Here is a 25,481-nt window from a genome sequence, read left to right as displayed (position 1 = left end):
TACATTAAGTAATTTTTATAATACATGATTTACAATAACAAGAATTAACAGAATGGGAGGGCACTCAGTAGTGCCACCCGACAGATTATTTTAATAAATCTCTAGGCCAGGTCCGATTTAATCTTCTTAGAGGGTTGACAGGATTTTTAAAGGAGGAAAAACGATTGATTAGCGGGTTCGTATGTTGAGCTAGTTTAGAGTGGAATGAACGAAAGTGTGATTTAGTTAGTTGGGACAAAGTTGGAATTTTAAGGTCGTTGTGTAGGTTAATAAATCCTACAAGCTTGTAAATGTGTAGCTTGTAAATCCTACAAAAAAAAAAAAAATGTACAATATTTGTTTACACATTTGGAATTATAAACGTTATTTGCACCACACAATATTACAACCGAAAGTATGATTAAATCCAATTTTTTTTTTCTTACAATCTGCTCAATGATTCTAAATTGTTGTTTAATGGTATTTTAATTTATTTAGTTTCGGAAAACCTATTGTGATTCATGACTCCTTACTGGTAAGGTTGCCATAAATTTATAAGACGAAACTGGGACAACACAAACTAACACAAACACAATATTTAGTTATATACTTTTTATACAACTCTAAATATATTGAGATGATCAGTGGCGTATATAAGGGGGGATGTAGAGATAAGATCTTCCCTAGGCCTTTTTTTTAAATGTTATAAAATAATGTTTTTAGTATGAGGGTGTTAGAAACGTATAAAAAAAAAATAATGATTTGTTTGCAAATGACCCCCCATATAAAAGTTATGTATATGCCACAGAAGACAAGAGTGTATTTGAGGGAGGGGCGAAGGGGACATTCGCCCCTCCCATGACTTGTATTTTTTTTAATATAATACATTGATTTATTTAAAAAATGTAACGTGTAAATAATTAAGAATATAAATTACTAGTCTATCATTGTAATATAATAATAAATTCAATAATATGTCAATTTGATCACGGGTATCATTTTTTGTTTCTCTTCATATATCAAAACATTTTTGGTTGTGTAAGGAATAATGATATTATCTTCCACAGATATTGCTACGGTTATAGACTACAACCATAACCGAGGTATTTATCATATAATATAAAGTAATTTAAAATAAAACTTTTTTTACCACAAATTTACTAGTTAGTCATTTTTTGGTGCATTTATGAATATTGTGTATTTTTGTATTTATTAGAGTTATATAAGTCCTAAATAATTTTACTCGCTTACTATTGTTTTACAACATAATATCTGGTACTTTTTGTTGTACATAGGTATTTAGTCATTTTTTTGTGCACAAATATATGCATATTTGTGTATTTTCTAGAGTTAGAAGTCCCTAACCCAAATAATAATCATAAAAACTGACAATACATATTTGTTTCCATATTCTTTAACTTACAAATATTGGTCAAAAATATATTTTTATAAATTTAAAACATGGTTAAGATCAAGAATAGGCCAGCATAGATTAACAGGCTTGGCTTTGCTGCATGTGCATTAAAATAGTATTGTACCCATTTATGAAACAATCAACAAATTTGCCAAAATGAAAAAAGAAATTTGGAATTTGTTATTTGACTACTTACCAATCTTATATTTTTTACTTAGATATTTGTTAAATTAAGTTACCTTTCTTAATTGTTTTTAAAGTTTTTAATATATAATAATACAATAATTAATAGGTACTATTACTACTATGATTAATTGTCGTTTTTTTTTATACAGGATTCAGACTGAAGGTACAATTTTAATATAAGAACTATTTGTGTTGTTATTATTAATACTTATTTTATATGCAGTAGGTTTTAAATATATTTATTAAATAAATATTAAATTCAATTTGGTACTTGTATTTTTATTTATTCGCTCTAATGAGCAACAGGAACATGAAGTAACGAACCAGTGGCGTAACCAGGAAATTTTTAGGGGAGGGGTCCAACATTTTTATTTTATCTGTTCTCTAGTTATAATTATAGTTTAATACCAACAAATTACTATAGTAATAGTCACAATAGTTAAACACACATCACACATATTCTGCACAAAGGTTTACTATAATAGGTAGGTACTATAATTTGAAATAAATTTTTATTTGGTAGTAAAATGTTATAAAAAAATACATTACTTAATTAACAATAATAATTAATATTAATAAAGCAGTATAAATTAAACATGTTTTATACATTATAAGTATATTATATCACCTATTAACTTTGTATATTGAAAATAACGGGAAATTAAAATACGCTATATACTATTTACTATTAAACCATTGAGTATGTAGAAATGGGAGGGTCCGGACCCGAACCTCCTCCCCCTCTTGGGTACATCCCTGTAATGAGCTGTAAATTATTTTTAAGTTTGTATTGAAGAAAAATTAGTTTCGCCCCTCCCCCATGGTCTCAACTCAAATACGCCCTTGACTGAAGAGGATCATTAATGGCCGGCAATAAAATATTTAAAAAAAAAAAATTTGTAAAATAAAATATATTATATACTTATATGTGTAAATTACAAATTATGTTTTTATTATATATTGTTAATCGATTAGGTACGATTAAAAATGTACATTGAGATAAATAGTCGAAATTAAAAACTAAACAATACTTCATTTCTTCTAATCGTCTAAGTCGAGACATATGGACGTCCCGAAAACATTTTTCGGGACACTGGGTCGCGAAGTCCAAAACCGGTGACAATCCCGGTTTTCCGGGACGTATGGCGTTAGGTGATGTAAATAGCATCAATAATTTTTAAAAAACTTTGAATAGTCTTCAGAAATCAAGTTTTCTGTTCCTTTTGATACGATACTGTGATAGTTTACTGATAAATATTTATCACAGCTATGTATGGTTAACGGATAATATACTATAAACCTGTAATATTTATTGAATAAAATAGGATTTCGAACTATTCGAAACATTTTCATTTCCCGTTACCTGACTAAGTCATTAAAGTTTGTTGAATGATTTCGATAAATTATCTATTTATGTGATGAACCTATGTTCTGTTGAATTTTTTCTTTAACATTTTCCAGATAGTTATTGGCATTGAATTATCAATAATTCAATTATTTTTCAAACATACGAGTACCTACACCGTAACAATTAGCATCTGGTTAACACCTGCATGTTATCATGGCCCATAGAGTAGTATAGCCATGTCCGGTAATACCACAGATTACATTGATAATCTGTATTTTCTTAATAATCTTCATTAATCTGTGGGGTAGTAATACTACAGACTCTATAGTATAGAACAGTGGTTTTCAAACTTTTTAACAATGCGGCACACTTCATCTTCAACAAACTTTTCGCGACACACCAATCCATATATATATATATATATATATATGTATACTATTTACAGTCTACTCTATTAGAGAGTTATTTATTGTGAAATATATTAATACAATAATCGATCGATCGAGACGGCTGCGACTGACATACTATAAATAATATTATATGTATCTACGATTAGTTCGATCAGTTTTCATTTCGAATATCAATAATAAACTGGTAAATACGTACTTATAAAACAATTTATAAATTTATTGCGGCACATTTAAAGGGCACTGACAGCACACCGGTTGAAAACCACTGGTATAGAACATAGAGTAATACAGTGATGGCCAAACTACGGCCCGCGGGCCAACTCCGGCCCGCCATCATTTAATATCTGGCCCGCGAAAGTCTTCTATATTACAGCACTTATTTGTATAACTGTAATATTTTGCATTTACGTAAAAAAAAATTTAGAATGCATTTTTTTATGGCCCGAGGAAAAAAAAGTTTGGCCACCACTGGAGTAATATATTATACTACATATATTAATATTATTAATTAATAATTATTATATTATTATTTATTATTATATATATTATATATATTACTCTATGGTACAGAATAATATTTTATATCTTATTATATGTTATATCTTACTCTATGGGTAAAGCCGGGTTAGTTGACAAGTACGCCAATAATCATATACTCGACAAGTAGGCGAATAATTTACAAATTTTTTGTTCCAACGACTGGTATACTTGACAAGTACACCAATAGTTTTATACTTGTACAAGTATCAATTAACCCACTCCTACGTCATGTAGGGCATCAGTGTGGTTCCAATCGTTGTATCGACAACACCTTTTTATGAGTTTAAGCTTTTGTTGTTAAAAAGTAAAACTCATAATTTAATTAACATACCAATTATTACCATGAGTAGTGACAATGATAAAATATTAGTTTGCTCATCTTTTATGGTAATGTGCAATGAATACTTAAAGCACAAAAGCAAAATCAAAAAATCAAAAGAAAGATGATGGATGATGTATTGTATAAACAAATATTTAACAGTAAAATAAATTGAAAATTATTAAATTATTTATATTTTATGAATATAATGATACAAATATTAATATTAATATAATAAAATAAAATGATATTATACAATATGTAATTAATCGTTTTTGTTCATAAGTTACCATTTTCCTTGACCAAAGTGAACGAATCCTTGGATCACTAGTACAAGTATGTTTGCTGTTCCTTTGACTCGTGTCACATTTACCGATAATGTTCGGGAAATTCACAAGTGACGAATAATTGTAAAATTATACCGATCCCACGACATGGTAAGACTTCATAAGTGACGAATATTTGGCAAGTACGCCAGTCGTGGGAACTCGGCTTAATATGGTATTACCACTAGTACTGGTACAGTACTATAACAGATTACATCATTTAAAGCATCGGTTCTCAACCCAGGGTACGGTAAAATGATCTTAAGGGATAGGTGAAAATTAAGTAATGGCGAAAAAGTTGAATTTGTTTTATTTAAAATGATTTGTTTCTGGAATATGTAATGTATGCCATTAAAAATAAAAATCTTAAACTAATAATTCAATAACCATCAATTTGTCTTATAGAAATGAAGTTTAGAATGTATATTATGAATTCTATATGTACATATATAATATTAAGTAAAAGAATAAACTAAATGCAGCGACAGATTTAAAATTTAAACTTGATTATAAAAAACTATTTAATTCAAAATAACGCCAAGGGTCTTCCTAAATTTTTATATTACAATTTTTTTATTCATTAAATAAAAGAAAAATAATTAATTTCTTTTTTTTGTGTCTTATTATAAAATATAAAAAAATAGATACATTATTATACTATATTATATTAATGTTATTTTTTTTAAAAACCATTTTTAAAGTAGTTTTTTGAAAAAGGTTAAAAATTATATTAAGGTATACAATCTAAAAAAATTTTAAGCTTAGGAATACGGAAAAAAAAAGTTGAGAACCTCTGATCTAAAGGCATTTCACTAATATCAGGTTATCATATTTCTATGGGTTATCTATTTAGCCATGAAATTTATCAATGACCAATGAATACGCCGATTTGTTTAACGGACATTTTTGTGATATTATTTTGATGCAAGATGGTGCTGCTACTTGTTCATTCGATATGTCCACGGCTTTTTGTTAAAATCTTAAATCTGTTCATGAAGAATAATATTTCAAATATTTATTGAGTTCCCCACACTTATTTAACTACCGCTTCGATCTTTTCGTGTTCTGGAAACCTTTTCGTGAACTGTAATATCGTGGTGAGTTGAAATTGTTAAATCCATTGACAAACATTCGTTTAATTGAAGATAATCGTCAACGCGTCAGAATTTATTCGAATTACTCGTTAGTCGTTATTATTGTAATTTTTTTGCTGTTGGATGTTTTTGTTCTAATTTGTAAATTTTTATTGAACAGTATTCAATGGTTTTTGGATATATATATATATATATATATATACACATATATATGTTTTTTTTAACAGTGAGCTGTTAACATCTTACTGATTCAAACTTAATTTTTATTCTTATATTTTATAGAATCGTTCAAGATGCCGCGTACCAAGAGAAGAACTGTTAGACAGACATCTGGTGAATTTAACTTAACTGCTAATTCAACAATTGCTAACCAACCAAAAAATATAAAAGAAATTTTAAATGAATTTGATACTGAAAGTAATATTATTTACTTAATAAAATGTAAAGTGTTTGTTTTATTAGTGCAAGTTTTTTTTTTTTTTTTAGAAAATAACATTGAAATCAGATTTGCTGAAGCATTTGAAGATTTTAGAAATAAAGTGGAAAATGCATTTTTAATGGTCAAAATAAATTTGTCTGGCTCAATGAATATGAATTTATATGATTATGTAAGTATTATAACATTTATTCACTTGCTTTTTGACAGCATCACACAGTTATATTAATACATTTAAATGTATAGAAACAATATTCAAGAATGATATTTTTTTATTTTCTAATAGATTGCTCAATGTAATGCAAAAAAGTCTAACAATGTTGTCAGTTCTACTTCAAAAATAAATGAAAGACCTTCTAGGAATGTTACCAGAACTGCAGAAAATAAAACAGCCAGACAACAAAGCGGTAAATATTTAAATAAATTATTATGTGTAAAATTATTAGAATTTTTTTAACTTAAATTATGAATAAATGCATTATTTAAGTTCTAGAAAATAACTAGATACGTAATAGTTTGATGAACATACTTATAAATTATTTTATATAGAAGTTTAGAACTTTATTTTCCATTATTTGTTACATTTAATATTTATCGGATGACCATCAAAAAATAAGTTAATTTTAATAATTATAATTATTGAGTCACTATCATTATGCTAGTCTACAAAAGCCCTTTTTTTAAATTTGAATGTTTTTATTATAAACTATTATAACTATGATTACAGTACATACAAACTGTAATTTCAATTAAAGCCTTATTTTTTTTTTTATGTAAGATATCTTTCTATTATTTAAATATATTTATTAGTAAATCAAAATTTTTTGCTGATGACCTAATTTTATATATCTAATAATTCTAATATAAATTGTCTTAAAATTTTTTTAGATAACCTGTTCTAAATGTTCATTTTATCTGCTTAGACATTAATAGTTTTATAAATGTTTTAAAAGGTTTATAAACTTAATACAATTTTCCATATTAATGATTAGGTGGTAGAAGTTTACAAACACACAGCGTACTTCGCGGTATGGTTAGTGGTTTAACTATTGTTTGCTGTGGGCACGTGTGTAAATTTGTAATATACATCTGTAAGACCATTGGGGCACAACTATAAGTGACCCTGATGTGTTTTATTGGTCTTTTTTTTTTCATAAAATACTACATAGTGAAGGAAGAATAGTGGTGAGCACGATCTCGTAGATATTTTTTATATGCAGTCATGTACGTTTTGTGTTATCTGTAAACCCGATGCATAAATAATTTAATATTATAAACCAATATAATAACAATGCAGTACATGCTGAATATCCTTGTGGTTAACGGCTGCGGTATTATAAGATAATCTCAGTTTTACTAAACACATTAACAAACATTAACCCTTTCAGGTCCAAATTTATTTCTTATAGAGATAAAAAAAATTTTATTGTTTATTTATTTTACTATGGACTATAATAAGAGTAAAATGTTTTAAAAAAAATTTATTTTTAGATTTTGACGAATTTAGGAGTATGTCCTCTATAGGGGACATTGGGTCTGAATGGTTACAAAAAAATTAAAATTAAAATTATCATATTAAATTTTAAAATGTTTCAATAAGTATAATAGCAATATAATGTAATGAAAAATTATTATTTTTATTCATAATTACAATAAAATAAAATAAAATACTTGTGAATAATAAAACAATTATTTATACAATATACCATTTTATTGATGAAAATTAAAAAAACAATTATTTGTACTATTAAAACATAAATGGATATTACATTTTGTGCAAAATACATGTGTTTTTCCGTTGCACCCAGGATTTTTGCATCTTGATGTGTTCTCTTTTGTATGAAATTTAGGAAAATGATCAAATTTATCTTTTCGCACATCATTTGACGGCTAACTAGAATCAACTTTTCGTGCTTTAGGTTTAGTTGAAATATCGATATTTTCTCCTGTATCTGTACGAGGTCTTCTCCTACGTGTTGGCGTTATATTTTGATTTTCTTTTATTAGATTTTCCGCTAGTTCCATACGAAAATGTAAGAGATCTTTTCTTTTTTTTTTTTATTTATATTATAATGGTCTGCGTCTTTTAAATATTGCAACCAACAGTTTGCCACTACAAGATCGAAAGCATGTACAATCATTCGTAGGGTCCATTTTCTTGAACGTATAAACGTTCTATAATAACTTATAAGTTGGTTTATTTTATCAACACCCCCCATTGAAGTATTATATACTGTTACTATTTCCGGCCTTTCAATATTGACGCACATTTTTTGTTTTTTATCCCAACGTTTGATAGTTTCCAATTGTCCAGACCCAATATAGTTGGAAACTAAACAAATAGACCTTGTATCATACCATTTTACCATACATAAATAGCAGTTATTCATATTTGTAGAAATTTCAAATTCTGACACGTTACCGTCCCCCAATAAATCAAAAATTTCATGGTCGCGTAACTCCCTAGCCATTTTAAATAAAATAAATAATAAAATAACTAATAAAATGTAATATATTCTATTTTATTACTTTATAATATTATAATGACGTATAAGCATAATATAGGGAGCGAAATGTAATCAGTATTGTAACGACACGTGAAACGCTGACGAAGTGATTACGAAATCACGAACGCCACGAACGTTCAGACCCAATGTCCTCTAAGAGGGACACATACAAAACATTCGATAAAATTAGTTATATCAAACATAATAAAGTGAAAATTAGTTCGAAACACTTATATGATAGTTACCCAAATAAGAAAAAAAAAACCAAGCAATTATCACTATCGGTTAATAATCTATAGACATTTATTTATACCAATTCCGTGGAAATAATAACAATGGAATAATATAACTGTCTTTAAATCTAGAAATTCGAATCCCACATTAATTATGGAACTATTTTTGGATTCTACGGTACATTTTCTATAAACTCAATATATAATTGAAGACAATTCATTATCACAGCAATAATATTAAATTAAATATTGTTGTGTCCTCTAAAGAGGACTTTGGGTCTGAAAGGGTTAACTTAATTTTTGTTTTTAGTAGAAATTGTTCTGAATTTAGCAAATCTCATATACCTTGTGTAAAATAATAATCTAATAACCTTATATCATAAATATTTATTTGTCTAAAACATTGGCTTAATAAATATTTATAGTTGAATTTGGTTTGGTTATTTGAAATCCAACTAAAGTTTAAAAACTTGAAATATTTATAATATATAAAAAATATTTCATAGTAATCTGTGCATAGTTTATGTTATGGTATTTAATTAAGTTACCATAAAATGTAAAATCCATATTTAAGAATCAAGATGAAACTATATGAGTGTATTTATCCATAAATAATTAAATCACAAAATTGATTACCTAAAAATTTTAAAATAAATTAATCTTAAAATACCATTTTTTAACATACATTAACCAAACCAATTTTTACTAGTTTAAATAGAAATAATTTTATCATTAAACAATATATTAAATCACATGATAATATACTGTAATAACAATTTTAATTTTTTTATTTTGTTTTTTTTATTGTGCTAACAATTCAAAATTTTGTATTGGCTTCTAATATTATTATCTCAATTTGTAAATATATATATAAATCTGTAAGATAGTTAATTTAAATTTATACACTTGCTGAAATATTATCTATAGAATAAATATTTATTCAACATTATTATTCAAGGGTGTTATAAATAAATAGTATTTGACGGTTTTTTATTACACAAGTAGAAAAACTGATTTTTAAATAAAATTACCTTTCTGTGCTAAAATATTATTATTTATGTTGTAGCATCTAATATAAAAAATAAAACTAATAGTTCATCTACTGTGATCAAACATCGTAGTGCTACACGCCATGAAGATAAAGCACCATTAGAAAAAAATGAATCTAAATTTAAAGTATGTATAATACTAATGATATTAATAATAAAATTGTAATTATTAGTAAAATTTGTAATACTGTATTAAACAATAATAAATAATGACATAACAAGTTATTAAAAAAGCTATTTTTATTTTTAATCGAGTAACATAATTACAATTTTAGATTAGAGAGCATTATATTTTTCTTAAAAATTTATCAATACTGATTTCAGACCCCTGTCAATAAACCTATACCTATTTTTCCCTCTGTAACTGTCACACCAAAAGTTAATATGAATGAACCAATATCAGTGATGCGTCGCCCAAATCAGGGAGAGGTAGCACTTTCAATGACTGGAAGTCCACTCATGGTGTCATCTGTTTCTAGGGATGATATGGCTACAGTTAGTGTACCATTAGCCAATGGGAATGTGAGTTAACAATTTTAATTTATTTAATGATATTCTTTATCACAAAAATATCATTCCAATACAATTATAATTAATTTATATTGTTATAGCATTTTTTCTTTTTTTTAAATAATAATACATGATATATTCAATAATTTATTTAATCTTGTTTATTTCTCTTCCCACTAGGTACTTTCGATTTTACCAAGGGCAGGGGCAACTATGGATGTATCCTTCGATGAACAAACTAAAAGTGAATTACTTCTTCTCAAGGGAAACATTGAAGGACTATTAAATAAGAATAGACGAGTCTAAGTACATAACACAAAATTAATTTTTATTGACATGCTTGAAAATATAATTTAAGTTTTTTATGTTGATTATATAGTAAATGTAATATAAGCATAAATGTATTAATTAATAATTTCATCCTTTACTAACCATAAATGAAATATGTAAAAATATATATAAAAAAAAAAGTTATTTTTACTTAATGTAGTTATAATTTGTATTATTGTAAGTGCTGTTATTGTAATACAAAAGTATATGATGACATTTCTATGATGTAATTAATTATTATCAACACACTTTAATTTTGTGTGTGTGGAAATTGTAAATATCTTACTTTTTATTTTTGATATTACCAACACTGACAGTTTAAAATTATGTTTTAGTTGATGTATGAATTTTCATGAACCATAATTTTGAGGATTTTAGTGTTTTGTTAAAATTAAATTATTATTTTTTAAATAATGTGACAAGGAGTCATAATTTTTAAATTAGAAGTAAATTTTATGTTTAAATTAATTTATATTTGTAATTAATGAAGTGATAATTTGTATTTATTAAATGTATTCATAAAAATAAATTTTACATGTAAATTGGTATTAGTTTTTTATTGGGATAGGTTAGCTGTGTTTATATATTATTACTTTAGTATACAACTAAATATATCTATGATGTAATATCTATTGTTTATCTTTAGAAGTTACTGCAGTTAAATAAATTAATAAATCTTCAAAAAATATTATTTTGAAATTAAATTTGGTCCATTGAATTATGTAATAATATATCTTCTGCTTGCATTTATTAATCTCGAAGAATTTATCACAATGTGTCTCCATTCTTCTCCTTTATAAACCATTTTTCTCCGCTCTTGTACTCCTATTTTCTTGAGATCTTCCACTGTATCACCATCTCTTTCTAGGCCATCTGCAGGGCCTCTCCCTGTAGGAATCCATTTCAGCACCGCCCTAACTGTCTTTTCCTCATTTTTGAGCATTACGTAACCAAGCCATTGTATTTAACTTCTAAAGCTACTGACTGGTACTGGTTCCAACTTGTAGTTCCCGATTAAATTTTCTTCTCCATGGACCTGTTCTGTTTTCATAATAACAGAGAGGGGTAACTCAAAGTTACTAGAAGGTCAGTTTTTAAAAAAATTAAAATCTAGCGGGCCAGAGCATAGAATACAAAACAAAAAAAAAGGTCATTCAAAATATGCATTTTAGAATTTTTATTAGCATTTATATATACATGGAAATAATAAATTCAACACACATGACAGCGCGATACGAAGAAACTGATATAGTTAAATAGTTCAGTACAAACAGCTATGTTTGAAAGTTTTACTTATACGTACACATTTAACGATATTTAATACCAGATAACTATTATATCGATAAGTTAGAGTATAAACGATAAACTTTAAAATTGTATGATGTAATTTTAAAATATACACGGGCCTGATAAAAAAGACTCGCGGTCCGCCAGTTGCTCACCCCTGATACATAGAGCCACAAATTGTTCTCCATATCTTATTCACTAACGTCCTTAATCTTCTTTTTGTATTACTAGTGGTTGCTCAGGTTTCTCATTCATAGGTTAGGCTTTCAGCCTTTGATATTTTTATTCCAATCTCCCTTGACCAATCATTCTTGACGTTCATCATGGGTCCTAAATATTGAAACTCGTTAACTTTTTGAAAAACTACGTCTTCATCACCATCGTCCGTATTCTCTTCGTTCTTTAGTGATTTCCTTACCTTCGTTTTTCCCTATTGATTTGTTGTCCTAATTTACCGGCTGCTTGTTCCAATACTTGTGCTGCTCTTTTGATGTCATTTAACGAACTTCCTAAAATGTCAAAATCGTTCACAAACCTAAGCACCTGAATTTTTTGCACTCCTATTAACCTGTTGACTCCTGCATTTCATAAATTGTTTTTTCCAACGCTAAATGAAATAACATTGGAGACAAAGCATCTTCCTGTTTTAGTCCAAACTTTACTTTGAATGCTTCTGACAATGTATTATCTACTCTTACTTGACATTGTAGATTCTCCATGCTCCAGGCACATTTTGGTTTAACCTATTAGCTTCTTTGGGATCCCAACTTCATCCATTATACTGTACAGGCTTTCCCAATGTATACTGTTATAGGTATATAAGTCATATACATTTGAGTTAAATTTGATCATGATTAGATCATGACCTTCACATGCCACAAGGAGGTTGAAAATTGCAAAATAGGGTTGGCTTGTCATTTTTTGTATATAATTAATAAACTATTGAACTTATCGTAAAAATGTACATAACTGAAATTACAGACATTTATATTTTTAATAAAAAACATTTATACAGTTTTTCATACATCTATTATTTTATATAAAAAATAAAATATCGAATATTTAATTTATTTAAAAAAGTTAACTTTTTTATGGGTTTTTAATCACATCAGAATAAAGGTCGATGACACGACAAAATATCTCATATAAGAATAAAAAATTAAATTTTCAAAAAAAAGTTTAAAGTATAAATTGCTTTGGATTGATTGTTTTATTGAAAGAATTGGGAATGCGTATGAAAATTAAAAATATATATAATGTTTATTACAAGTATGTTAACTCAATAGTTTCAATAATAATACAATTTAAATGCCCTTAGTTATAGGGTGGGAGGGAAGTTCAATGTTTTTAATTTCTCATCCCTCTAGTTTTTTCATTACTATAAAAAGTTATGAATGTTAAATTTGGTGAAGATTACCACTTTACGTACCATAAGAGGACTGAATATTACCAAACAGGGTAGTTTTAATTTTTTTTTTCATTTAATTCAAAATATATTGCATTAAACATTAAATCGTATAGAACCTAAATTGTAGATTAAAATACTGTATATAAAAAATGTTATTATAACATTTCTGGTCAATATATTATTTTCTATGAAATATAATATAAGTTATTACCTTTTTCTGGAATTCTTAAAAAACCGTAAAAAAAAGTTAATTTTTTAAATAAAAGAAATATTTTATAATTCTTCATTTAAAATAATAGATGAAACTAACCCTATTTTGCAATTTTTCAATCATGAAGCAAGTGAAAGGGTTTAGTAATCATAACAGCATTTAATTAAAATTTCTTTCTTATAATAATGAACAAAATGAGGGGGTGAGAAATCAAAAACATTAATATTTTTTTTCTGCACCTATAATATCTAAGGGCCATTCTAATAAGTATATATATAGTATTATATGTTAAATGTAACATTTAATATGTTTGATGTGCATGTATGTGGTGGGATTCGTAATCTTAATTTGCTTCAATGTATACAATACCATATGGAAGGGTAGCCACAAGTCAGTTACCAACCATTCTACATTCTAAATTCTCATCTAATAATTTTAATATTATGTTTGTAAAATTATTATGAATTGTTTTATTTGTTGAAATCTTAAATGTAATGGTGTTTTATGTATTTGTTATTCATGGCTTACAAAACAAATAAATCAATATAAATTAATCTATACAATCTTTATTGAATAAGTAAAATCATAAATTAGTTTTAAACTTATAAAAATGTAATTTTCTATTGAACATAATTTTAAGAAATATAAAAAAAAACATTCTACAAGAAATGTATGTAAAAAAAAAAAAAACTGAATTAATTCTTTCACAATATACAGCTATTGTTTTTTACGTTTGTTAGTAAAATTTATTCATGTATACATTTAAATATTAATTACTTAGTAATTACAACTGTTTACTTAAAAATGCATCCATTAAAAATAATGATATAGTGAATAATAAATTTGAATCAATTAACACAAGAAATTTTAGATGATATCAATGGTTAAATAACATACATAATTTTTAATTTACTTCATTATCACTATCATCATCCATTGTAATGGATTCATCTTCAGATGATGAACAACTGGGTATGTATTCGGATGTACTGGATTCTCCAGCATTATTCACAGTCGATTTATTAGATTTATTCTGTTCAAGAGGAATATCTTGGTCAGTTTCTGCATCACTGGATATATTGCAGTTACTTAAATGATTATTAACAGCATCTTCACTGAATAAAAATACAAGACATATTCTGCATACCCATACCGTTTTGTAACCGTTGGGTGAATTATCATATCTTATCATTGATTTTGGACAAAATAATGTTTGTGTTTCATTTGATTCTTCTTTATTTTTTTTATTTCTTTTTTTAATCTTTTTCTTCTTTTTTTTCTTTTTGGACTTTTTTAATTCATTTTTTTGTAATACTATAAATAAAAACAAAATCTCTAATAAGTTTTTATAAAATAGTACATTTATTAATTTTTTTTATTTTATTTCTGAGAATTTTTAAAAATGAACATAATTTCTTGATAATCATAATGATGTAGATATGTATTATTGTTCCAATATATTGTTAGAGTTAATCATACAACGCACAATATTTGATTCGTTTAATATCGTGGAATTATATAAAATTAAATAGTGAAGTAATAAGGAATACCTGATATAAAAATAATAAATTCCAGTTAAATTAGATTATTATCATCTATTAAAATATATTAAGGGAAAAAATTTCTAAGATAATCAAATAAAACCAATTATAAAAGAAACTTACTTTCTTTTAATATTTATGTTCATACTCTTTATATAAGTAACCAAAAAACTATACTTCATATATATTAAGCATAAACTAAAAAATTAGTTGTATCTATAGAAATTCTAAAATAATTTATAATGTATCAATTTCAATAAGTTAGTATAATTTTATTAATTGTTTATTGAATTTGTGGTAGAAATATTTAATTATTTTCTGTAGTATTACTTTTTTCTTTTAACTATTCAGATACATTTATTGGTTTTAATAAATATTTGTTGGCAGATAAAAATGTATGAAATTGGTAACCATTTGTCTACTTAAAAAAAAAAAATGGTACTGTTATCATAAAATGAAAAGGGTTATATGTCTAGACTGTACTTCTCACCTGTCCATAAACAATTTATATAATAACTATTTCCATAGTAGTGTTAGTGTTCAGTGTAAATACTATAAATAAAATTACTATTTTAAACTATTTTTAAATAATAAAATTGGAATAGATATTTTAAATTACAGGATAAATTCAAATATTTTAATAAGAATGATAGGATATAACCAGTAGCATGGTGAAAGGGATTTTATGATTTTATGATGCCCAAGCGTCATGATAAAAATGTTATAAATAAAAAAAAAATGTTAAATAATAATATATTACATTTTATATGTTTAATAAATGTTATTATGTTATATTTATGGGTGGGATCGTGTGGTTGGATTTAGATGTGTAAAGATTTTGGGCAATTACACACCTAACGAATTTCAAAGTTTAAACATATCACCAACATGAAAAACAAATGCAGCGGAATACACAATAGTCAATAGTAACATAACAACACACGACAATTAGATCGAAAATTCTGTATTGTTTAAATTAATTTTAGTTGATTTCAACATAAAAAAAGTATAAGCGTATTAGAATTTACTAATCTGAAATTTGAGTTGGTAAAATATAAGTAGGTATGTAATTCAATTTTTAATAATTTTTAGTCTTTTTTAATTTATGTTTTAAAAAAAATGTCAAGGATGGTGTGCTAGGGAAAGATGTGGCTAGGTAGGTATTGAAATATATGTTGTGCATCATGGTTCATAAATGTTCACCAGACCACTGGATGTAACTATGAAATACATTATGTTTCCGCATAACTCAGGATATAGAATATCTTTAATAATAGTATAAAAATGAATAACTGGTATACAGAAATCATAGAAGATCAATAACTATAGAAAAAATTAAATTATATACAACAATAACAAATTTTTTACCCGAGTTTTTGTAATCTTCAAAATCTTTTTTTGTAAATATTGTTGGAACAGAACCAGGTTTTAAAGATTTTCTGATATAGGTTGTATGAAAACACTCTTTTCTAAAATGAAATGAACAAACTCTTCGAGACGATCTGTAATCTTCTTCAGCTAATCCGCAGGCTTCAAGCCACAGCAATCTTTGAGCGAGATTGGATGGAAATCTAAAACAAATATTCCATTTATATATTTATTATTAAATTGAAAAAATTGAACTGACCTGTGTAAAGAAATTCCTGGATATTTGATTGGCGTTCTTAAACAAATAAAACAAGCATTGTGGTTGCCTTTTACACTCATTTTAAGACGAGTTTTATAGAAAATATTCAAACGAAATCATTTGATATTTTAATAGGACATTATATTGATTTAAAATTATTAAAAATTTTTCTAAGTACTGACATAACCAGGACGATAAAAAACGGATGTATTAATAATGAATCATATATCGCATAACGTTTGTAACTTAAGTACAAACTAAAAAATATAAATTAACAAAGTATTCGGGAAAATTGCAGTTCATTAGTGCTTAATGAGTTTACTATGTTTACTAGTAATGGACACTATCGAATTATTCGATAGTTTGATATAAGCGAACTGTTCGATAGTATTTATAATACCGGCCTATTCGATAGTATTGAACTATTCGAATATTCTGTTTTTAAAGACGGCTGAAGGACAGTTGTTTTTTTTAAGACACCTATTGTGAACTTAATGAGAAGTCTTCCATCATATTTTTTTTTTTTAAACGTTTGAAATGTTTTCAATAAAAATCTTGAAACCTTAATATAAGATCCTTCATAAGTTCATCTTCGTTGGTAAAAATGTCGACAGTGTTTATGGGTATTTGAAATTTAGATAAAATGACAATCAAGACTATATAACCTACTTGTTTTGTTGGAATGAAAAATTATTCAATTGTTTCATTCGAATGAAAACTATTTGAATTAAAGATATGTCATTCATGAACGACCTAGTTCAATTGAACTACTCACTTCAGTGAACGATATGAACTAGTTTACGTTTAGATGATCAAGTTCATCGTTAATTTCGTTCAATCGTTCACATCATGAACTACTATACACTATAGTATACACTTCTGTTCACTGTGAACGATTTATAGTTCGGATTGATTAGTTCACTATTTTTTATGTTTCATCTGTTTAAACTGATATCTTGTTATCACACTATGTGTTTATGTGTTATCATTTGAAAAATATCCATGTCATGTTACTTAAATTGATTTGCTTACTTTTATGCTTACTCAACTTACTCAACTATTTAACTGATACTTACTACATTAGTTAAAGACAGACGCGGCTTCAGATACTTACCAAGGGGGGGGCATTTTATTTTATTTTTGGCTCAATTTCAGTGGGGACTTATAGAATATACTAACCTAGAATGCAAGTTTGCCAATAAATAATCTCTTGTATTTACACATTATACTTGGTTTTATTTAATAAAATATTTTATAATATAAAATAGAAGGCTGGAGTTTGTAATATCATTATAAACTCCAGCCTTCCTTTTTTTCTTGGATATGGTTTTTTAGGCAAAATTAAATTGTTAGGTAGGTATTTAATTAAATAATCGGGATTTTACAGTTCACAAGGATAAAAATATATTAAAAAATTTAAATTTTTGAAAAGCCTGGGGGAGGCATGTCTTTATATCATGCCCCTCTTGGAGCCGCACCTGGTTAAAGACATGTACACTTATTTTTATGTCAAAATATATAAAAACAAAAATAAAAAATAATAATGACATCTGAAGTATGAACATACATTTTCAAAGCCTTCTCATGCTCATATACTCGTATGTACGGAGAATACACTATGAACACTACGTAATATAATATATTACATAATATGAACGATGAAATGACTGAATTTTTCATTTATGTGAACGATTAGTTCCCCGAATCGTTTATAGTTAATATGGAGAACGATGATCGATGAGTAATACATATGAACGATACGTAATAAATATGAACGATGAACGACTGAATAGTTCACCTAGATGAACGATTAATCCCATCTCTAATTTGTATGTTTTTTTTGAAAAGAAAATATTTGGTCGTGTTGATAACTATTTGAATAAATTATTTGATGGTAGGGATGTGTAATTTATGAGCTAGTCGACTCAATGAGTCAACTCTTAAAAATTAACTGGACGAGTCGAATCAGTTTTACAAGATTTGGTGATTCAGTGACTCACTGATTCAGTTAAACTCTCAATTCACAACTCACAACTGTACTTTCTGTAGATACACGACTTTCGACTCCCTTGATTGACGGTTTGCGAATCCAAACGGAAAATGTAATACCAAAATAAACAATAGTTCACAATGGTGTAAGATTATTATATCGTAAATAGCTCAGTAAATCCTACAACAATGTGTTGTTCATGGCCTATGACAGCACAGATAAGAAAAGAAAACGTAATCTGTGAACTGTCATCACAAAACGCGGCAGCGTGATGCTATGATCGCCGCGACCATATTAATATTTCCATTGTTTCTTAAAACATGATTTCCGACTTTCTGAGAAAAATTCTTAACGTTGTACGCTTACAATCATAATTTCATATACGATAAGTCATTCAAATCAAGACTCGAGACTTGAAGAGTTGATTAGAGTAGTGGTAATCTGATTGAAATATACAATTTAAGATTTTGGAGTCGACTCTTTGATTCAATTCATTACACTGAACTGAGTTGAAAGATTCAGTTCAGCAGAATGAGTTGAAATCCCCATCCTCATTTGATAGAGTGTAATATCTATCGAGTACTGATCGTCAGTAAAAACTTATCGATTGTGCCCATCACTAAGGTATACGTCATTATCGAGCACTATCGATTTCGTCTGGCGTGTTAAGACGCATGCGCAATGACGAAAATGCAGCCATTACTCAGCGATAAGCTAATTCTGCTTCATCATGTAGATAATACATGTGGTTTTTTTTTAGGTTGGGTTATTAATCTTTAACAACATGTGTTATTTTAATCCCTAGTATTATACTACTATATAGGTATGGTCGATGGTGTATTGGAATCTTAGAAATTGCGGGGAAAGGAGTAATGTAAATAGTTTTATTATCACAATGAATACCTATTGGTAGGGGGAGATCAGGCTCGGACCTATTATTCTAGATAAGATTCTAGATTCCACTATGTATTATTTCGGGAATCTTTAAATGTGTTTGTCTCACAAATTGATATTTGGTAGGATTTGATTGGTTAGAGGGGGACACTTTCTTATAACCTTTATATTCAACAAACATGATTAGTCATGTCATTTTTACATTATCATCTTATTATACACGTCTTTCTCGTGCCCGCCATTAGAAAAACTCAAACAACATTATTTTGATAAATAAAAACCAAAAATGGGTATCACGATAGAACAATACCACAGGATATAATAAAAAATACGGTCACGGGCTTAGTTATCAATTTATTTATTCTGTCATCTGTGATAGCGTTAATTATTATAACACGCGTATAAATATACACAATATATGATAGGTATGCATTAAGCTCGGTAAATACTAGATTTACTGCCGAAAAGCTGATTTAGACTAGATTTCAGTATAACATAATTTATAATAAACTTAGAATTTTCTATAATCATCCCTTGAGATCATTTAAAAAATATAATTAGGTCCAAGGTGCTATAAACAGATAATCTGTTCAATGTTCTGTAATTTCAGTTAAAGATGTTTTCAGGGCCGTGGCTTACTGTGCTACAGCACAGTAGCACAGTGGGCCAATCGACCCTGGGGGTGGTGAAGAATTCCAATTTTGTAACTTCGTATATCTGTCCATACGTTGTACAATCGGTCAACAAACACGCTATTGTAATTTATATTGATGGTTTAATAACATTAAAAGTAATTTATTCCAACGATTATTTATTCAAAAATATGAAACCCTTCAATGATGTTTATGGGTTATGAGTGTGATAAAGAAATGATAATTCCTTACACTCACAAATCAGTGGTAAATGTAATTAAATAGGTACCTACACAAAACTAATTTTAAATTTATCACAAGAATTCTTCAATATTTTAACTAATTAATTGATTACAGTTTTAAGCATGTGATTTTTCAGATTTTATTTGATACATTTTTCGTTACGTTCGTAGCAAACAAAATTTTAAAATTATATAGTCCATATTGAACATGTTCTTTACTGTATCTAAGATTTCGATTTCCTTTTAAATAGTAAATAATCTGAAGTGTCAATAATTAAATTTAATCGATTAAGATTTGTATCTCGGAAGAGTTCCATTTTTGTGCTAAGTGAACAGGGCCTAACCAAATATTACGCCCGGGGCGAAACTTAAAAATACGCCCTTAAGTATTTTAATTTATAAAAAAACTCACAAAAAAACTGAATATTTTTTATAGATGTAATATAAATAATGATTTTTCCTTATAATTATATAAGCGTTATTTAATTTTATTTAAATCGATAACTTATTAAAATATAAATATACATAATAATTATAAGTAGGTACATAGGTATAACATATGTTAGTGCTATTTTATTGAGCTTCCGAGACTATTCAGTTGCACTGATCGGATCTCGAACATTTTTAAACCTAAACGACCTTCCTTAAACAAGGAGGAGTGTATTCAATCCAATCCCATATCCTTCACTTACAATACTGAATTTCATATTATTTTTCTTTTCTTTTCACTAATTTAGGTTTATAACAATACTTATATTAAAAGTTTATGGGTTTATTTGGTAAACTTAATTTTTCTATACCTCGCATACTTAATAAAGTTACCGCTGTCACAACAGATTTGATCACTCAGTAAATTAAAATACTACACTCAAATCTATAACTGTTATTTACAATTGAATCAAAATTAGAGTACTGAAAATTCACAGTACATAAAATATAAAAGTTAAATATTATGTTGTTAATATTTTATACAGAACAAGTTATAGTTATAGTTATAGTTTTTCTTATAAACATAAGAAAAAACAACTTTAACTTTTATCACTTAACCGTTATTCGGCTTGCGCTTATCGTCTTGTACACACGTGTGCTCATCTCGGGGCAACGTTTTCTTAATGCGAAGTGCTTTCGACATTTCTGGTCGTCTACAATCGAACTTACAAAACTTACAAAATCACTTGCGAACCACAACAATGTGTCATCGGCTACTTCGTCAGTTCCGTTTCGCGGCACATTTAATTATTTAACGAGACCCATTAAAAATATTATACATAGTACCTTACCATTTAAGATATAATACAATATAATTATACCGTAACAAGGATCGGATTAAGGTTATATTTCAATAAGATACATTTTATTACACATTTTTGTAAAACAATGAAAGGATTTCGACGCAAAATACGTTATTTTATTATACAATATATTAACTTAACAAAAAATATAAATATATATATATATATATACAATAAATAATTATCTGCTTAATTAAGGCCAACGGGCTTCATTAATGTGTTGTCACAACCAAGCCAACCGACAGTCTTGTGAATTTCACAAAATCCTAGTTGACGTTTAAAGCAATAGTGCAATGAAAGTCATTGCTACATATCATAATAACAAAAACGGTACCTGTAACGAAAACGTTTATATCAAGACCTGTAAATGGCACGTAGAATACATTTATAAATTAAAATTATATTGTTATAGGTAAAATTGTATTTAAGGGTCGTATGGAGAAGCAGGAGTCTTATTCTTAGGTTAAAGAGGTATTTTAATGGATTTTCTTTCTGGTGCAATTTCAATACTCTGCAGAAACGAAACTTACGTGTGTACTAATATTTCGGTGTGTATTATCGAGACGTCATTTGGTTTGGACCATTATAACGGCCGATCCGATTGGAAAAAATAACGGTTGTTGGCTATGAAATGATCGGCGGTTTTGTACGGGTGACCGGTGAAAAAACCGTCTATAGTTTGGTTTATTGTGCTTTCAGCTAGAAAATCAAAAAACAGCAATTTTTAACGAAATTTTGTAATACGTAAGTGTTCATTGTATGTTTATAAATAATTATTGAGAAAGAATTAAAACTTTTTAAACAGTGTAACGATGACGATGATTATAAATGTTTTTAAACATACTGAAAATCATCAAATCGCTTTTGGCGTGTAACAATAAAATAATAATGTATCGTACTCGGATCGCTGGCGCTTTCCATCATGGTCCTCGATATGAGTTGGACAAGAATCTCGAAGTCGGAGGATTTTTTGATTTGTCCGTGCTCAAAATATGGTCTCATGTGGTCTGAGACCAACAGCATGATCCTTTCGTAAGAAATTATCCGTTCCTCTTCTAGGGACAGGAATATTGGTCGATACTCGTGATTAAGGCAGTTACCAAATACTTGATTCATCTTTTGGTCTATCCGGGCTCGCATGGTTTGGGGTAGTCTTCTCATGTTCCTTCGGAACTCGTGCGTCGTAGCCACCATTGCACTGAGATTTTTATCATTCTTAACGATGTTAATCATCTCGGGTCGTACGGTATTCGGGTCCACAATGTCTTCCGTTGTCGATCCCGAAAACATTGATGTACACTTGAAATTTTCGATGGCCAGTGTCATAATGGCCTGTTCGTCCTGTTGATCTGCAAGCGTAAATAAAACGTTTATTTTAAGGAAACATAATAATGTACGCTCGATCATGAGTTGCCTGTAACAGACGTTAAGTTTTATTTGCAATAAAGCCCATAATCTTATTACCGAAGATTTGTGCCTGCGTCGGAAACTGAAGTAGGTACGCGTCGCCACAGGAGTTCTGCTGTCTTTCCTTGACATCAAAAACAGCGACCTCCATCGTCGATGCGGTTTCACGATTTCGACTGTCCGATTGCGCTATGATGGTCGTCATCAACTGGTCGTGAATCGTTGACGTGCCTGTACAGCTTTTCACTTCGTCTATCTGTTTACCCATAAAAAAGCATTACTATCGTGAATCATTTGCATGATATTGTATAATTCGAAGTTTTAGCATGAGCATATTTTAGTGGTGGTGGCGATGAAGCGATCGCTCCCCCCCCCCTCGTGAATCCGTATTTAAGTAATTTATTTCATGTGAGATATAAATTTCAAATTTTTTTAATGCTGATCATTTTATAATAAAATCAAATTACGCGTGGCTGTGAATACTGAATTTAGCTTTTTGTCGGGTCTATACTTAGTGGAAAATAAAGTAAAGTAAAATAGCGTAACTTTCAAAACACAGACAGGTATTAAAAAAGAATTATACAAAATCGATTCTAACTGGATCCGGCATTAGATTAAAAAAAAAAAATCACAAATATTTAGAATTCACCCGATTTAAATATTATCAAATATTTATTTGTACATTTTGATCCTGAATTAAAAAAAATTTGAGTCACCCCTCCCCTCTCTTAGAAGTTAGTCTAAATACACCCCTGCGTTTTAGTGCATCCGCGTGGGGTCTTTTGTGGGTACAGCAAGAATTGAAAGTAGTGCGAAGTTTCTTTTCCTTTTTTCAAATGCAACCGAGGGGTGAATTTTGGGAATCATAGAGTAGATATTCACGTACCGTTTTACGCATTGCATCGCAGTAAATCTCTGCTACCATGCATTTCCTTATCGCTTCCTTTTCCATCTCGCTCAAACACTTCTCCACGAACATTTCAATGGTTCCGTCTTCAGCCGAGCCGCGGTCGCTCGCAGTGTTTTCTTTTATGTTGGACATTAGCGTTTCACGCAGTTTTGTCAGGTAACCGACCCTTACCATGTCGCTGAGGCAATAGTCTCCGTTCTCGGAACTCATGTCTGCTGGTGTTGCCGGCAATCCCAAGTCCCATACCGTTGCGTATGGTAGTGAATTCATGATGTCTCACGTTCGAGTAAACTAGCTATGTACGTAGCACTGGTGCTTCCTGATGTATCAGCCGGAAAGGTTGTACGAGCCGATCGGAAACAACGGTCCACAGAGAGGTATGTTTATGTGTTCTACTGTCTCGCCGTAAGTTTGAAACAACTCGTATAGTCAAATCAATGGTTTACGGAAAACTAAAATCTCTTTCCTTATTACTTTTAATCATAGAAACCGTTTGGATACTATGACACTTTTTCGTCGATAATATTTTAGCCATACCATTTTTTTTGTTTTTAATTTTCATGATCGTGTTTATTGAATTCCGAGGAAGTTTTGTTTTATGAATGCACCGTCATTACCACGAAAACAAAATGACAGATTTTGATTGATATTCATTATACGCGTTTAGATATAAAAAACAAACCCTTATATTATATATATATATTTACCGTATGTTTTTAATATTTAAATAATTATTTAGTAGTGTTTTTGAGTGTATGATGTGCAATAAATTAGAAGTCATAACAATAGAATGTAATAATTTATCGTCGGTGTGTATAAATACAGAATTGGTTGTAAATACTGGACAAGGATACAATACAATGCGCGCTGTGACAGTAATAAAATTATTGCTGAAATGTTTACTGATAAAACAAAATAATTTTGCATTTGGGGAACTCACGCAACCTATCATTATTTTGCTCTAACTTTTTGGGTGGTGGTATTAACAAATTTTTATACTTTGCCACACCAAACAAAATATAAATCGGCGCCTCTGCTCACCACTGTACTTGAAAATCTAAGTATTTTGTGAGTAAAAAATGTCTGTCACCCCTACTAAGACGAATTCCTAATTGCGCCACTGCTTCTGGAATTTAAAGGAAATTGGTGGTGGAATGTGACTTGGTCACTTATTGGTAAATGGTCAAGTATATTGGAAGACAGCAGTCAAATTTGTATGAACCTTAATATTCAAGGTGTAGAGTGAACGCTACCACTGAATTGATTGGTGGGATGGGGTGGATCATTAATACATTGTTCGCTTCTATATTCTTTATAGCTCGCTACGCCACTGATTATACTTATTTCGGAACACAAAGA

The 25,481-nt window shown here is 28.4% G+C and overlaps 3 protein-coding genes across 4 annotated transcripts; 1 reads left to right on the top strand and 2 right to left on the bottom strand.

The window, feature by feature from the left end:
• Nucleotides 1-5,436: 5,436 nt before the first annotated feature.
• LOC112682376 lies at nt 5,437-10,738 on the top strand. Of its 2 annotated transcripts, none has more exons than XM_025552951.1 (7): nt 5,437-5,619; nt 5,899-6,033; nt 6,103-6,224; nt 6,339-6,459; nt 9,859-9,968; nt 10,166-10,363; nt 10,532-10,738. In XM_025552951.1, the coding sequence occupies exons 2-7, from the start codon at nt 5,910-5,912 to the stop codon at nt 10,655-10,657; spliced, it is 801 nt and encodes a 266-aa protein (XP_025408736.1). In that variant the 5' UTR covers nt 5,437-5,619; nt 5,899-5,909; the 3' UTR covers nt 10,658-10,738. The 2 variants fall into 2 exon arrangements, with proteins under 2 accessions (XP_025408736.1, XP_025408737.1); XM_025552952.1 differs by having other exon boundaries at nt 5,616-5,704; nt 10,532-10,657.
• A 3,551-nt stretch (nt 10,739-14,289) lies between these two features.
• LOC112682330 lies at nt 14,290-17,604 on the bottom strand. The gene is made up of 3 exons (XM_025552882.1): nt 16,756-17,604; nt 16,497-16,699; nt 14,290-14,901 (listed from the first exon to the last, which is right to left on the bottom strand). Exons 1-3 carry the CDS (start codon nt 16,833-16,835, stop codon nt 14,492-14,494), a joined length of 693 nt encoding a protein of 230 aa, XP_025408667.1. The 5' UTR covers nt 16,836-17,604; the 3' UTR covers nt 14,290-14,491.
• Nucleotides 17,605-21,999: 4,395 nt separating this feature from the next.
• Nucleotides 22,000-24,747, bottom strand: LOC112682369. The gene is made up of 5 exons (XM_025552944.1): nt 24,099-24,747; nt 23,270-23,468; nt 22,705-23,154; nt 22,336-22,504; nt 22,000-22,139 (listed from the first exon to the last, which is right to left on the bottom strand). The coding sequence occupies exons 1-4, from the start codon at nt 24,390-24,392 to the stop codon at nt 22,389-22,391; spliced, it is 1,059 nt and encodes a 352-aa protein (XP_025408729.1). The 5' UTR covers nt 24,393-24,747; the 3' UTR covers nt 22,000-22,139; nt 22,336-22,388.
• Between the last annotated feature and the right edge of the window lie 734 nt (nt 24,748-25,481).

The sequence above is a fragment of the Sipha flava genome, unplaced genomic scaffold (genome assembly GCF_003268045.1).
Source record: "Sipha flava isolate LNK unplaced genomic scaffold, YSA_version1 202_pilon_pilon, whole genome shotgun sequence".
NCBI classification, from domain to species: domain Eukaryota; kingdom Metazoa; phylum Arthropoda; class Insecta; order Hemiptera; family Aphididae; genus Sipha; species Sipha flava.
Note: the sequence above shows the minus strand (reverse complement) of the source record. Positions and strands in the feature narration are given on the sequence as shown.

Bases quoted from the DNA above. Each gene is read 5' to 3' on its own strand.
- LOC112682376 (XM_025552951.1), top strand. From the start codon at position 5,910: ATGCCGCGTACCAAGAGAAGAACTGTTAGACAGACATCTGGTGAATTT. The intron at 6,034-6,102 runs GTAATATTATTT...TTTTTTTTTTAG, and splicing joins AAATGAATTTGATACTGAAA to AAAATAACATTGAAATCAGA. The intron at 9,969-10,165 runs GTATGTATAATA...TACTGATTTCAG, and splicing joins AAAATGAATCTAAATTTAAA to ACCCCTGTCAATAAACCTAT.
- LOC112682330 (XM_025552882.1), bottom strand. From the start codon at position 16,835: ATGAGTGTAAAAGGCAACCACAATGCTTGTTTTATTTGTTTAAGAACG. The intron at 16,700-16,755 runs GTCAGTTCAATT...TATTTGTTTTAG, and splicing joins CCAGGAATTTCTTTACACAG to ATTTCCATCCAATCTCGCTC. The intron at 14,902-16,496 runs GTAAAAAATTTG...TTTTATTTATAG, and splicing joins TGAAGATTACAAAAACTCGG to TATTACAAAAAAATGAATTA.
- LOC112682369 (XM_025552944.1), bottom strand. From the start codon at position 24,392: ATGAATTCACTACCATACGCAACGGTATGGGACTTGGGATTGCCGGCA. The intron at 23,469-24,098 runs GTACGTGAATAT...ATGGGTAAACAG, and splicing joins GCGATGCAATGCGTAAAACG to ATAGACGAAGTGAAAAGCTG. The intron at 22,505-22,704 runs GTACGATACATT...TTGATTTTCTAG, and splicing joins GGAAAGCGCCAGCGATCCGA to CTGAAAGCACAATAAACCAA.